At 45.1% G+C, this 16,411-nt stretch overlaps 1 protein-coding gene across 1 annotated transcript in view; it reads right to left on the reverse strand.

Moving 5' to 3' along the window:
- The window catches only part of LOC136581752 (mucin-5B-like), a 99,656-nt gene that overhangs the window by 6,328 nt on the left and 76,917 nt on the right, over positions 1 to 16,411 (reverse strand). The window contains exons 13-14 of the mRNA XM_066582374.1: positions 3,742 to 3,921; positions 242 to 481 (exon numbers count right to left, since the gene is read on the reverse strand). Of these exons, the coding sequence (XP_066438471.1) occupies positions 242 to 481; positions 3,742 to 3,921 (420 nt within the window). The remainder of the gene's footprint in view (positions 1 to 241; positions 482 to 3,741; positions 3,922 to 16,411) is intronic.

Here is a 16,411-nt window from a genome sequence, read left to right on the forward strand (position 1 = left end):
ATTCCGTTGAGTCTCCATCATCCCAGTTTGGGGACTAAATTTCAATGGAGTATAAATTAGAAATAATAGTAATGATAGAAAGAATGAAATAGCAGGCCTAGAAATTTTACTAGAACAAGAGTCTTAGAGATCTTGGATTGTCTGACAACGATTCTTGGACTTTACATCTTTTGATTGTAACCAATATAACACAATTGTTGTTGTGACGTTTAACTGTTGAATGGGCTGTTAGTAAAATTACCTCCGAATGACAGGGCTTGAATGTGGGACCCAGCATAATGCCGCACTGCTTTTGAGCCCACGACTTCCGGTGGTGGTTGATGTCACAGGGCTCTATCATGCTGTCGGCATCTGGACATGTTGGTGGCAGTTTCCAACTGTTCCCAAATTCCATCACATCTTCTACAGAGAGCTGACTTCTGGTTGTAAAATCATTGTTTGAATTGCCATCATAGTTTCCACACATTCCACATACTTTATGCTGTTAAATATAAAGAAGATGGATAAATATGATTATACATTTAGAAAACAGCGCACACTAGATATTCTTAGGCCTCATTCACAATATTAAAAATCCGTGTCGGAAAAATTTGATGTGAATTTCAATGAAAACCTGCATTAGAAATCTGTGTGATTAAGGCAAGATTCACACGGACATATTTGCACCTGCAAAATTTACGTGCGCCAACCCCATTGAAAACAATGGGTGATGCCACAAAAATAAAGGACATGACCTTAGCGCTTTTTCTGCTGAATTTCCGTTCAGACTCTCCGCACGGAAATTCTGTGGCATTTACAGTAGCAGCAAAGTGGATGAGATTTTGAAAATCTCATCCACAAGATGCAGAAATTGACTTGCGGTGCGGAATTCAGTTCTGCAGGATGTCAATTTTATCGCCATTTCTGTTGCAGAATTCACCTCTTCTCATAGAGGGGGCGAATTCCGCACAGGAATACACAATAAAAGCTGCTTCAAAATCCACACCAAATGGTGCGGGTTTGGATGCAGACTTTCCACTGTTGATCTACCTACTGCAGAATATCCGCTGCGGACATTCCACTACAAATAAGCCCCAGTGTGGACCCAGTCCTAATGGCAGAGAGCTTTCGTGAAAAGTAGTCAAAGTACAGATATTGCAAAGTTTAATTTGAGACTTAGGCCTTAGTCAGACGGGCGTTTTCAGCCGCGATTTGCGCATGCGCATGCGTCCGGCGATTTTATAAAACCATTGCTTTGCAATGGTATCGGACACATGAGCGCTTTTTATGCGCTCGTCCGATAAATTATAGAACAAAAAATCGCAGATCGCACCTATCTGCGATCTGCGATTCCTGTTCTCTTCTGTATATGCGCTCAATGGGGCCGGCGGCAGCAGCGCCGACCCCATTGAGAACATATAGAAGACAAATCATTCTTCTCTGCCACAGCTGTAACAGCTGTGGCAGAGAAGAACGATGTTTGCCCATTGAATTCAATGGAGCGGCAATACAGCCGCTCCATTGAAAGCAATGGGCTGCCGGCGTGCGCGGGGTGAATTGTCGGGAAGGGGTTAAATATATAAGCCCTTCCCTGCAATTCATTCTAAAATGTGTTAAAATAAAAAAAAATTGTATACTCACCTTTCCGCTGCAGCCGGAGTCCAGCCGCAGCCGCTGTCAGTTCTCCTGAACTGCTTCTCGGCACTATTCAGCCGGCGGGGCTTTAAAATCCCCGCCTGCTGAATGATCTGCCTCTGATTGGTCACAGCCCTGACCAATCAGAGGCCGGTTTCACTCACACACCCATTCATGAATTCATGAATGGGTGAGTGACTGCTGCCTCTTAGCGCTGAGCCAATCAGGGGCAGGTCTGACTCACATCCATTCATGAATTCATGAATGGGTGTGAGTGAGGCATGCCTCTGATTGGCTCAGCGCTGAGCCAATCAGGGGGCAGGTCTGACTCACACCCCCTTCACACCCACTGCAGGACGGCCGCGCGGAGCTCCGGCTGCCGGGAGAAGGTGAGTATACAATTTTTTTTTATTTTTACACATTTTAGGATGAATTGCAGGGAAGGGCTTATATATTTAAGCCCTTACCGACAATTCATCCCGGGCTCGCCCGCAGCGCCTTGCTTTAAATGGAGGCGGCTCTATTGCCGTCTCCATTGAATGCAATGCGCTGGACAGCTCCGGCCCGCTTCTAATGAAACGCGGCTAGGAGCAGATTTTCGGGCGATTTGCGGGCGACTTGCGCGCACCGGTCACGCGATTTGCGGATGCGCATCCGTCATGCGATCCGCAAATCGCGCGACAAAACGCCAGTCTGACTAAGGCCTAACGGGTTAGGATAACTTTCTGTGCCAGAGTTTCTTTACCATTTCAATAGCTTTACAATGGCAGTAGAGAACAATAGATTTTTAATTGCTTTAGATAAAATAACTTATCACAGAAAGTTATCACACTCAGATTAAACTTTGCTACATCTGCAGCTGTACTACAGAAAGAACAAATCTAGGTTTACCACTGATGTACAGAGCAGCTACTGTACTTGTAGCACTACACACACACACAATATTCTTCCTTCTGAAGGAAGGTTCTTTTGTGTGCTTGCTGAAACCAAATTTCACCTAATGTTATTCAAAAGGTAATTTTAATTTATTTTATCCCATTTATTTTTTTTAAGCTTTGTTTGCAACTGATTAAGGCTGGGCTCACACGGCTGTAAGCGGAATTCACTTGCAGAGACCCGCACCGGATTGCAGCTGTGAGCCCGGCCATGACTTTGTGTACGCCCGCGAAATTGTGCTGCACATAACCGCATACACACGCAGACATTCATGTGCACTACATCTTTTTTTTTGTTTATATTTTCCGCACCGTCGCTTAGTGATGATGGGGGCACCCGCAGCCCATATGCAATGTAATTGCGTATGGGCTGCGGGTATATCCGTCGCCATATAGAACAATGGACTCTATGTCACGGATATCCACGCTAAAATAGAACATGCCGCCTCAGATTTCCCACAAGCGGATTACGCAATTCTGACCCGCTAATGTGATCAGAACTGCGTAAGTCAATGCATTTGATTAATCTGTGTATTACCACAAAGCATGCGCTCACAGAATCCGTAATTGAAATCCGGTCGTATGAGACCGGCGTAAGTTCAGGCATTTAACCAAAACAGAAATATTAAAATTTTGTAATTTTTATTAAAAGCAAAAGAGGCAAAAATATAAAGGAACAAAAATGACATTTTTTTCTTTTTCTTTGCCATTAATATTTAGTTCTTTTTTTTTGTGCTTCCTGTTGCCGCTTATTCTCAACCACTCAGAGCCATCACTTCCTGGAGGCGGGAATTTATGAATCCCATAACCAGGAAGCAATCATCTATGGGTGTCTGAGGACTGCAGGAAGCCTGCCAGAGCAGTGGCAGGGACAGATCTTAGAATGTAATGTATGGCTTTTTTTCACATAATGCAATTATTTTAGGGGTAAGGTTTATATTTCAAGCCTCCCCAAAAATCCCAAAAATCATAGTAGGGTTTATTTTTGGGGTAGGTCTTATTTACAGGGAAACAGGGTAGTTCATACATTTTTTTTTTTTGCATATCAGTGTGAGCCCCTGCAGGTATTACTCTTATAGGAGGGCAAATTAACCTGCTTTTAAAGAGTTGCATCTACATCATACCGTAAGTACAGTATATACAACTTAAATACAGAATACCCAAGAAAGCTGCAAATTCAAAGAATACTTACTTGAAATGTTACCGGGATCTTGACTGTTAAAGCTGTTTTTTTATCCCAAATCATGACGAGACCATTTGTAAAATTAATGCTCAAAAACAGGCTATTATTCATCAGCTGAAATTGTGAGTCCATTTCTGTCCCCTCACTGATGATCTGTACATCGCCATCTGATAAAAGTATAGTGGAGCCCTACGGATAGACAAGTGTACTGTTAGAAACATTTTAACTAATAGCACAGTGATTTGAATATAATTGTGTATTGTTTCATATTTCTTCTGTTCACATGTTGAACAGCATTATCCTGTAGCCAGCTATCCATCTATCCTGTAGAATACTCCATTCTCTTCTTACAAGTGTGCAGCAATACGTCACATTAGCATTGGGCTTTCTTAATGGAAATGATAGGAAGAACATTGTGTGCCATAACAAGACTGTAACACCAATATCTAGACAGAGGAAACAGTTTTAAAAAAGTATTCTGAATAAAAAATGGTTGTTTTGTGTGATGGAGATGTGTAATATTCAATAATGGGCGATAATCGTTGCGTGTAAATGTGCCCATCTTTCCCTTTTCTGCCGAATGATGATTTTCAGTTCGGCATGAAATCTATTGTTCGGCAGAAGAGCTGATAGTATGGACTACACGCTGTGTTCTACCCGGGGAGCGCTGATTATAGCTGATTAGATTTTGTCTCAGCTGACAGCAACACGGCATAACAAAGCAAATGTATTAAAAGAACAGATCACCCGCTGTTCCCTGAATACAGGTCCTGGCATTTCACAGGCTACTAATTGGTACTAATAGGCATTAGTACCAATTAGTAGTTTGTGCAAAATGATTGCTCAAAGCCATCGTTTGAGTGATCATCTTTGTGTGTAAAGGAGTCTTAAGTCTTTTGTGTAAACCAGCCCCTCTTTGATTGATGTAGATGACTACCTCTACATCATCGACAGGCGAGTCAAAATACACATTCCTTAGAAGTGAGAGCAGCACCAGCACATTCACAGAGGAGCCTGATGTGTCTGCCCGGGGGCAAAACAAACTGCGCATGCGCCAGTCCTGCTGTGACTTCTGGGACTTCACTGGCCTATGGATGACATAGCTAACATCATCAACATCAATCAAAGGCAGAAGGACTGAGTTATAGAAAAGGCTGTGGAAGGCTGGCATGGTCTGCATATGCCCATTGGAGGCCTCTAATTAGTTTATTATAATAATAATAATAATAATAATAATCTTTATTTGTATAGCGCCAACATATTCCGCAGCGCTTACATAGACAGGGGGAATACAGAAAGACAAAAGTACAAAAAAATCACAGAACCACAGTTACAATCGTAATCAGTTGGTGGAAACAATAGGGAAGGGTCCTGCTCCAACGAGCTTACATACTACAAGTAATGGGGGGATACAGAAGGTAAAGGGCTGGAGATGTGCACGGTATGGCAGGGTGGAGCGTGAGGGATTCTATACACAAACAATGGTCAGATGTTTGGCCGTGTGACGGCAGAATCGGTATGACTGCAGGGGCAGTTTATGACAGCTAGCAGGTATTGCAGTCAATAGGTCAGGGAGCATGTTATCAGGTGGCATACAGAGGAGTTGGTTTAGGGTATGCGGTATGCCTCCCTGAAAAGGTGCGTTTTTAGAGCACGCCTGAAGTTTTTCGAGTCCTGGATTGCCCGGGTATCCTTTGGTAATGCGTTCCAGAGGGCTGGTTCTGCTCTGGAGAAGTCTTGGAGGCAGGAGTGAGAAGTTCGAATTAGAGGGGTGTGCAGTCTAGTTTCGTTTGCCGAGCGGAGAGCCCGGGCTGGGTGATGGATTGAGATGAGGGAGGCAATATAGGGGGGCGCTGCACTGTGGAGGGCTTTGTGGATTAGGGTAGTAAGTTTGAATTGAATTCTGTATTTAACGGGCAGCCAGTGCAGTGACTGGCACAGGATTTTTAAACAATTAAAAGGGGTTGGATCCAAATTACACTGATCCCTAGAAGGGGGGTCCCGTGTCCCTGTCCTCAATACAAGCTAGCTGTACCCCCAATAGTGAGAAAGAGACTGAATTGAGAGCTGGTCACGAAAACACACTGCTGCTTTACTCATTTTCAATGGCACTGTAGAGATAATAGAGTAGTAAGTGCTCAGGTATTTCCATTAGCCCCATTAAAATGAATGAGGCGCCAATTGCGCATGCTGAGGCAGTGCTCCATTCACTGTGATATCACAGATGGGAGATCCATCCCCTTAGTGGCAAAAACATGGGACACGGGACCCCATTCTTAATATTGTTGGGGGTTTCAGTGGTGAGACACACACCAATCAGCAAGTTATCACTTGTGGATAGGGGATAACATGAAATTCTGCTACAACCCCTTTATTTCCAAAAGGTGTGTGGGGCTAATGGAGCATAATAGATTCATATTTTGAACACTAATTTCCTGACTAATAACATAATTATGTTTTCGCTGACCCTATGTATGTTCTTAATAAAATTGTCGGCTGTCAATCACAGCTTCCCTCCACACACACACATGATGCAGCATGTGGTACCACAGGGTTAAACAAAAGTATATGGCATCATCTGTAGCAGAATAAACAAGCACTTATTCAGGGGTATTCCAGTTTCTGCAAATAAAGCTCACCCATTGTATAATGAACAGTCATACGAATATCTTCTATACGTTATGGCAATTTCTTGCTGTTTTCAAGACCTCCGCTTCTCATGATTCAATGGGATACTTCAGGTGTTCTATTTATTCTGGTAAAGTCCAACTATCCCAGGTAGACAAACCAGAGCTCTGATCTATTGAACACTAACTACTGTCACTTTAAATAGGTGACTTAAAATTGCTTCACAACCACTGCGTCCTTCCTAGTTGCAGCTGACGGGGAAATGTGACCTCTGCAACCAATCACTGGCTATAGAAAGTCACTGCTGTGGCCAGTGATTGGCTGTAGCAGTCACATGTTCTGGTCATCAGAAAACAGGAAGAACAGAGTGGCTGTGAAGCAATTTTAAGTCATGAGAAAACCCCTTTAAGGACACGTTTGACCATGACATGATTTATGGCTATCACATTTGTCTGCTCATCGTGTTGTCCCATGGCCAATCTGCACTCCTAGAAGTCACAGCTTAGCCCATCTGACTGCAGCTTTTCTGCTGTCTGCTGCACCCAAGTCTAGCCAGTGCCACGCCATTTGCAGATTAGAGATTCACTTTTCTGCTGAGCAATGTAACAGCAAATTCTCTAGGACTCTCACACTTCGGCCTTTTTCCCACGAGAGTTTTATTGCGACTATTTTGCCATGATAAAGTGCGGGCCGAAAATCGCGCCCATCTGAAGCATTGGATTCCAATGCATTTTTTCAGATGTGCGATTTTCTTGTGTGTAAAATCTCCGTCCGGAATGCACACCGCATGCGCTATCTTTCCCTATCTTTTGCCGGATTACGCGGCCCATAGACTCCCAAAGTCAGAAAATGGAAGGGGGAGGGAGTTAAGCAGCGGCTCACGTTAACAAAGTCCCTCCCCCTCCCTTGCTGGCAGCTCCCTGAGGTTGGAGACGGAGGGAGAGGGAATATAGCATGGCAAACGCTGCTAAACTCCCTTTCCCTTGCCAGCAGCTCCCACAGGCTTCTATGGGAGCTTCTATTGCCGCTATTAGCTGGCAAGGGGAGGGGGAGAGACCTTAGCAGCGCTAAAGTCTTTTCCCCCGGCCTACGGAATTCCAGGCTGTGGCATATATACCCCGCAGCCCGGCCTTGTGAACGGGTGAGAATACAGGAGATTTAGCTGCGACTTGCTCGCGGCTTTTTCCCGTACATGCGATTTTCTGCCACGGTGCCTAAGTACAAGAAGCCTTCTAGTTAGTACAAATTTCCAGCCTCTAGAAGGTTTCAATTAAGATTTCCATTGAACATCTGTAAGCACTAATCTTGAAAACTAAGAGGAATTGATTCACAAAATACATTCAAAAATTGTATAAATTTTCAGTATACAATAAACAAGCTTTAGGGTGAATTCACACGAATGTATATCGGCTCGGTTTTCACGCTGAGCCGATATACATTGTCTCTCTCTGCAGGGGGGGGGAGGATGGAAGAGCCAGAAGAAGGAACTGAGCTTCCGCCCCCTCTCTGCCTCCTCTCCGCCCCTCTGCATTATTTGCAATGAGAGGAGGTGGGACGGGGCGGGGCTAAGGTTTCCGAATTAGCCCCGCCCCTGTCCCGCCTCTCCCCATTGCAAATAGTGCAGAGGGGCGGAGAGGAAGCAGAGAGGGGGCGGGAGCTCAGTTCCTGCTCCTGGCTTTTCCACCCCCCCCCCCTGCACTCGAGGACGACGTATATCGGCTCAGCGTGAAAACCGAGCCGATATACGTTTGTGTGAATGCACCCTTACTGTGTTTAAAGGCAACCTGTCAGCAGGTTAAACCCTACTAAATTGACTACAGGGGCCAAGCAGAGAATTAAAGCAATTTCCATAAAAAAATAAAAAAAACTAGTTTTCTTTCCTCTTGAAGGCACACCTGCATAAAACGACTTTCAAAATCTTATGCAAATGTCCGCAGTCCGGTCTAGTGTGCAGCCCAGGGTCATCTCATCTGGATGGAGTTGTTAGCATAAAACCCACCACCTCAGTTGTGGGATTCACATTATCTACTGAAGTGCTTTGATCTCTTGTGTTTGCGGATGTTCATGTCTATGGTGACTGCCTAATACTCTCCCAATAGAAAAAGGAGATACTACAGGCGCTGCTGCTATGGTATGTATGGGAGGGAGAACAGCAGTAGGTGAAGCAAAGCTTTATTCAGGCTAATGCATTTCAATGCCGGAATGGCAACCATTTGCTCCTCTAAAGGCCCATTTACACAGAGCGATGATCGCTCAAAAATCGCTAAAAAGCGATCGTTTGGGCGATAATCGTTGCGTCTAAACGAGCGGCCATCGTGCACTTTTCGTGAACTGATCGTTAACCCTTTCCAATCCAATGTCGGGCCTGCCCCGACATCATCATTTCCCTCCACAGCTCTGATGTCGGGACAGGTCCGACACTGCAGTGCAGGAGTGCATCTGCACCCCATCATCAGACACATCGGGTGCAGATGCACTCCTGCACTGGTCCTCATCGTGGACCCCCGAGGAGAAGGCAGAAAGTGTTTTTAACCCTTTCTGCCTTCTCCTTTACACATTACATAGCGCTCAATTAGCACTATGTAATGCACAGAGATTCCGGCCGGCGATCATGTGACCGCCAGTGTTACCTGACCCCCAGCGGTCACATGAACGCCGAGCCGGGAGCCTGCACTGTGGGAGGACCTGCGTACCTGTCTGGCGTCTTCCGCATTCTCCCTACTGCCTCCCGGCCCGGCGATCATGTGACTGCTGGGTGCCACCTGACCCCAGTGGTCACATGATCGCCAAGTCGGGAGGCAGAGGGGAGAATGCGGAAGACGCCGGACAGGTAAACAGGTCCCCCCATGGTGCAATGAGCAACTGCACCCTCCCGAACTCTGGATCAGAAAAAATACATTTTCCTTGCACCCTCCTGAACTGACATTCTCCCCAGCTCCAATTTATTTGGAGCTGGGGAGAATGGATGAGAAAAAATAAATGGATTGAAAAGGGTTAAATTCAGTCCAAACTAAAAATCGTCCTTCAGCCTTTTTAGGAGTTCTCCACGGGTAGTGTTGATAGCATTGTTACCGCTGGAGAACAAAGGAACTGAATGCAGATAAGCGCCCTCGGGCTGTTAACTGCATTCAGCTAAGGCTTTATTTGCACACTTAATTGCTTTTGAGTAGTTGAGTAACTACTTAATAGTTTATGCAAAATGATCACTCAAAGCTGTCACTCAAACTATCGTCTGAGCGATCTTTGAGCGATCATCGCTCAGTGTAAATGGACGTTATTGCTCTCCCAATGTCCACTGTTGTGGGCAAGAGGGATTGGTTAAACTGTCTGATCCTTTTTTTCCTAAGCAACCTCACTGACATTGCTGTTTTTTGAAAATGCATTTTGTATTAAAATATTTTATCAGAAGTTATTAACTTACCTTATAAGTTACTGTGGTGGTCTTTGCACAAGTTGTGCCAGTATCACTGCACTGGGTGTTTTCAAAAATAATGCGAAACGTTCCGTTGTCTACATTAGAGCCACAGTAATCCTGAAATCATATGTTCAAATAAACACAATATGAACAGGGCAAACAATGAAAATGACAATAATAGGCCACAATAAATTCAATATAATTCTATTTATATAAGAGCTTGTTCACATTGGCTCTTTTAGTTTCCGTTGTTTGGCTCTGAACCTAATTAGCATCAGATGGATCCAATTCACCATAATGGGGTCCAGCTTGCAGCACGCTCCATGGTATGTTCCAGGGCAAGATAGCTATTTTATTGGTGATTTTATGCCAAATCAGCACAGGAGGCAACAATTTAAGACTCCAGCGCAAATGTGAACAAGCTTAAGCTGCATTTCTTAGTTTGAAAACACACATATATTTTATATATCTGCATAACTATAAATATATATATAATGTTGCAGTTCACAGAATGACCTGCAGAGAGTGTGAAATCAGGCATTCTGTGTGCCGAATTAGCGCAGTACACTTTTTTTGAACTACCGCTTTTCCACGGATCCACGGCCTGTCCGCAGTGTCGGCTGCGATGTGCCGTGGATCGGACAGCTTCTGTGAGGGATCTGCACAGAAATAGAGTATGCTGTATTTTGCTTTCCGGACCAGAGGGTCCACAAATCAAATCTGCATGCTTTAATTAATTTGCGGACGCCCATGCATCCTTATGGGCGGCTTGATTTGCGGATCTCCTGCACGGATTCCGTAAATCAAATCCACCCGTGGACATGAGGCCTAACGGCCCTAAGTCTGACCTGCAGGGCACCCCGTAGGTACGCTGGTTGGTTTCAGTGACAAAGACACTGTGGGTAGTCAACCCAGAAGTTGTGTTGTGTTCCAATGTATATGCCGTGTATTGATGCTGTAAACCATTGATGTGTTCAATAAAGAGTTTTCAAGAAGTCAAGTTTTCCAGAGTCTCTGTGAAATTGGCGCAAAACATCTCAGGGGAGAATATGCTTACTAACCCCCAAGTTAGCACAATCTATATATATATATATATAAAGGTGAAAGCCCTCACTGACTGACTGACTGACTCTAATTCTCTAGCTTCTTGGTGTCGTACAAACATGAAATTTGGCACAAACAGGTCTTGAAAAGGAAATGTAAAAGGGTCACAACTTGATTACTCAATGCTAATTGCAAAAGTAAGTGCAGCCCTATATTATGTAACTTACCGGTGTCGTACAAGCGTGAAATTTAATGTGAGTATTCTTCAAGCCCTATATTAGGAGAGTGGGAGGGGTGGCACATTCTGCAGAGGGACATCAGTACATGCAGCCGGAGGAGAATCCAAAACTCCTCTATATGTATAGATATTTTATTCCTTGGTTCCTCTAAAGTAACCACGACTTCATAAAATTTTTCAGGCGAACAACATGTAAACACCTTTATCAAATTAACTCTGGCGAAGCCGGGTATATCAGCTACTATATATAGTGCAAAGAATTTGCATTTCTGTAAGGCCTTAGTCAGACGGGCGTTTTTAGCCGCGATTTGCGCATGCGTCCGGCGATTTTATAAAACCATTGCTTTGCAATGGTATCAGACACATGAGCGCTTTTTATGCGCTCGTCCGATAAATTATAGAACAGAAATCGCAGATCGCACCTATCTGCGATCTGCGATTCCTGTTCTCTTCTCTATATGCGCTCAATGGGGCCGGCGGCAGCAGCGCCGACCCCATTGAGAACATATAGAAGACAAATCATTCTTCTCTGCCACAGCTGTAACAGCTGTGACAGAGAAGAACGATGTTTGCCCATTAAATTCAATGGAGCCGGCAATACAGACGCTCCATTGAAAGCAATGGGCTGCCGGCGTGTGCGGGGTGAATTGCCCTGCAATTCATCCTAAAATGTGTTAAAATAAAAAAAAATTGTATACTCACCTTTCCGCTGCAGCCGGAGTCCAGCCGCGGCCGCTGTCAGTTCTCCTGAACTGCTTCTCGGCACTATTCAGCCGGCGGGGCTTTAAAATCCCCGCCTGCTGAATGATCTGCCTCTGATTGGTCACAGCCCTGACCAATCAGAGGCAGGTTTCACTCACACACCCATTCATGAATTCATGAATGGGTGAGTGACTGCTGCCTCTCAGCGCTGAGCCAATCAGGGGCAGGTCTGACTCACATCCATTCATGAATTCATGAATGGGTGTGAGTGAGACATGCCTCTGATTGGCTCAGCGCTGAGCCAATCAGGGGGCAGTTCTGACTCACACCCCTTTCACACCCACTGCAGGACGGCTGCGCGGAGCTCCGGCTGCCGGGAGAAGGTGAGTATATATATATTTTTTATTTTTACACATTTTAGGATGAATTGCAGGGAAGGGCTTATATATTTAAGCCCTTCCCGACAATTCGTCCCGGGCTCGCCCGCAGCGCATTGCTTTAAATGGAGCCGGCTCTATTGCCGTCTCCATTGAAAGCAATGCGCTGGACAGCTCCGGCCCGTTTCTAATGAAACGCGGCTAGGAGCAGATTTTCGGGCGATTTGCGGGCGACTTGCGCACACCGGTCACGCGATTTGCGGATGCGCATCCATCATGCGATCCGCAAATTGCGTGAAAAAACGCCTGTGTGACTAAGGCCTTAAGAATGCAGTAATACTGTTGATGGGTTATTGCAGCAATGAGTGAGAAGTTGATGCTGTCAGCTAAAAACCTTTCGTGTAAAGGTGATGACCCCAAAGAGGCATCTCAGTTTTTTGAAAGGGGAATCAGTGAGCAGCTACATAAAATATGTGAGAACCCAAGTGCACAGCTGATATTACGTACCTGAACTAAGGTATATTTACATGGTCCATTGAATCGGTACTGCCTTTGGTCAAATGTTATAAAATTTCCTTCTCCATAAATCGAGCAATCAGCCATGACTCCATCATCCGGACAAATCCATTTACGGTTATTACAGGTACTTGGAGAAAAAAGTTATGTTAAACATTCTTTGAACAAATCATAATCAATTTCATATATACTCACAATGCTGTAGAAGTATAGTACAAAATGAGTCACCTATATTTTTTACTAATTAAATACAGATATTGAAACATTTTCTTTTTTTATTATCTATTTTTACTTTTAGATTGTAGGTTTGTTTACATTCTATTTTCCGTACATGACTATGATGGCGGCCATATTGCCTGAGCTGTGGTTAACAGCATTTAGAGATTTGCTTTACAGCAGCTTTATAGTCCATCAAAAAAATGGACACAATAAACATTTATGGGAGAGTGTTATGGGCTTGCTCTTTTAGGCCTTGGTCACACGAGAAAAAAAAAAAACGCTGCTCGCATGTGTAAAAATTGTGTGAAAGGTGAATGTTTCATGTGCAGAAGATCCGAGCTTCATGCTCATGAAAATCGCCTATTCACTGGAGCAGCTGCGCTTTAAAAAGTGGAGCTGCTAAAGGAGAAGAGAGAGAAGAAGCCCGACAGGGCTCTGGAATTTCCCCATAGCAGGGAAAGAGAGCAGAGCTATGGGGAATTTAACCCATAGCAGAGAGAAACGCAGCAGGGATATGGGTTAATCCCCCATAGCTCTGCTCTCTCACTCTGCTACGGGGGATTAATCTATAGTCCTGTTCTCTCTCTCCCTGCTCTGGGGAATCCCTGAGAGATATCCCTATAGCGCAGAGAGAGTAGGTGGGGCTATAGGGCTTCTCACAGAGATTCCCCATAGCAAATCTAGAGGGGGAGGGGCTAGATGGGCGTTGCTAGAGGGTAGATCCCTGTAGCCCTGCCCCCTCCTCCCATGCTCTTGGGAACGCCCGGTAACCCCAACCCTTTCTCTAACAGCTATAGGGAAATGCCTTGGAGAGAGAGGTGGAGGGAGTTCCCTACTGCTCCCCCGCTGCTGGAGAATTGCCCAGCAGTGGGACTAGAGGAATTCCCAGCTGCTTACAGCAAGACATTCCAAAGGTGCTGCTTAGAAGCACATTTTGAACGTTCCATTCTAAATTCCTGTTAGCCCCGCGGAGATTAATGAGAACCCTTGGGGAGTCCCTCTTTCCCTGCAGGGACAAACAGAAGCTTACATCGGGACATTTAAAATTTGCTTCTGGGTAGCACCTGTTAAATATCCTGCTGTAAGCAGCAGGGAATCTATTCCCTGCGTAGGAGTTTCAATTACCTCCAGCTCCCATAGGAGTCAATGGAAACTCCTACACATCGCATCAAAGATAGGACAGGTTTTATCTTTGGTGTGCACCACAGAACTACATGTGGCCTGCAGCATGTCCTATCTTTGTCAGGCCTTAGTCAGACGGGCGTTTTTTCGCGCGATTTGCGGATCGCATGACGGATGCGCATCCGCAAATCGCGTGACCGGTGCCCGAAAATCTGCTCCTAGCCGCGTTTCATTAGAAACGGGTGGGAGTTGTCCAGCGCATTGCATTCAGCGCTGAGCCAATCAGGGGGCAGGTCTGACTCACACCCCCTTCACACCCACTGCAGGCCGGCCGCGCAGAACTCCGGCTGCCGGGAGCAGGTGAGTATGTATATATTTTTTATTTTAACACTTTTCTGGATGAATTGCAGGGAAGGGCTTATATATTTAAGCCCTTCCCGACAATTCATCCCGCGCACGCCGGCAGCCCATTGCTTTCAATGGAGTCGGCTGTATTGCCGGCTCCATTGAATTCAATGGGCAAACATCGTTCTTCTCTGCCACAGCTGTTACAGCTGTGGCAGAGAAGAATGATTTGTCTTCTATATGTTCTCAATGGGGTCGGCGCTGCTGCCGCCGGCCCCATTGAGCGCATATAGAGAAGAGAACAGGAATCGCAGATCGCAGATAGGTGCGATCTGCGATTTCTGTTCTATAATTTATCGGACGAGCGCATAAAAAGCGCTCATGTGTCCGATACCATTGCAAAGCAATGGTTTTAAAAAATCGCCGGACGCATGCGCATGCGCAAATTGCGCCAAAAAACGCCCGTTTGACTAAGGCCTTAGGAGCGTGCCATTTCACACGCGTAACACTCTCAAATGTGAGCGCTTCTATAGGGACCCATTGGTTCTTTTAGAAGCACTCTTTTTGCGCGCCTATTTGGGCGCGAAAAAAACGCTCGTGTGACCAAGGCCTTAGAAGAAAACTGAGGCACAGACAAATATTCCATTTCTTTTAGTTGAGTATCTTTACATAATAGGGGCTCCTTCAGACGACCATTTTGTGTGTGTTTTTGTGTGCGTAAAATATACGCGCACAATGCGCAGGTTCGCAGGACCTCATGAATGTGGTCTTCATGCGCATTTCACATGTTTGCAAAAAAATTAATCCCGCACTTTCTGCATATTGCACTGCAGAAGTCTATGGAAGGTGCGCAAATGCACAATACGCTGCGCAATTCAGTAAAAAACAGAACACATATGGACTTCATTAGGCTTCAGTGCTCTGCAGCATGCGCAATTGGGCATACAGTCATCTTTGATTGGTTTCCACGCTGGGATCACCACCCAAGCACTTGTCTTGGAAGATCATTGCTGCATGCTGCTACATATTGTGTGGATATAATGTGCATATGGTGACTATACCAATTTCTACGCCTTCTACACTGAACGTTTATCATATAGAGATATTCACTTAAGGCCTCATGCACACGGCACGTCCTGATTCCGGCTGTGGAATAACGCACGGAATCCGGCCTTGACCGCGGCCGGTGACCGTGCATACCTGTCATTCTCCTGATTCTCTGCACTCCGGATGGTCTGAATGGCTCGCCATCGGACATGCGCAGTGATTTTTTATTTTTTTTAAACTCCTGCTTTGGAGGATGGAAGCCATCTGTGTGGACACCACAGGAAAATGGAACATGCTGAGATTTTTCCTCCTGAAGCGGAAACCGCAATGGGGCCGCTGTCACTGCGGTCCACGCAGGAAGCAGAAATATTGACCATCACACAGCATTTTTGTCTAATACATTTTAATGCTGAACAATTTTTTAATTTCATATACTACAGATGCAGCAAAATTTAATTTGAGACTTAACGAATTGCAATAACTTCTGTAATGCGAATCAATGCATGGGCTCAGGAATACTTCTAGAAATCATTGTCTGTGAATACAGTTCACCATGCAATCTACAAATACAAGTTAAAGCTGTATAATGGGATGAAACTGAAAGGGAGGAGACACAAATTAGATATTAGAAAAAAAACTTTCTGAGGCCTTAGTCAGACGGGCGTTTTTTTCGCGCGATTTGCGCATGCGTCCGGCGATTTTTTAAAACCATTGCTTTGCAATGGTATCGGACACATGAGCGCTTTTTATGCGCTCGTCCGATAAATTATAGAACAGAAATCGCAGATCGCACCTATCTGCGATCTGCGATTCCTGTTCTCTTCTCTATATGCGCTCAATGGGGCCGGCGGCAGCAGCGCCGACCCCATTGAGAACATATAGAAGGCAAATCATTCTTCTCTGCCACAGCTGTAACAGCTGTGGCAGAGAAGAACGATGTTTGCCCATTGAATTCAATGGAGCCGGCAATACAGCCGGCTCCATTGAAAGCAATGGGCTGCCGGTGATCGCGGGATAAATTGTCGG

The sequence above is a fragment of the Eleutherodactylus coqui genome, chromosome 11, assembly GCF_035609145.1.
Source record: "Eleutherodactylus coqui strain aEleCoq1 chromosome 11, aEleCoq1.hap1, whole genome shotgun sequence".
Lineage (NCBI taxonomy): Eukaryota > Metazoa > Chordata > Amphibia > Anura > Eleutherodactylidae > Eleutherodactylus > Eleutherodactylus coqui.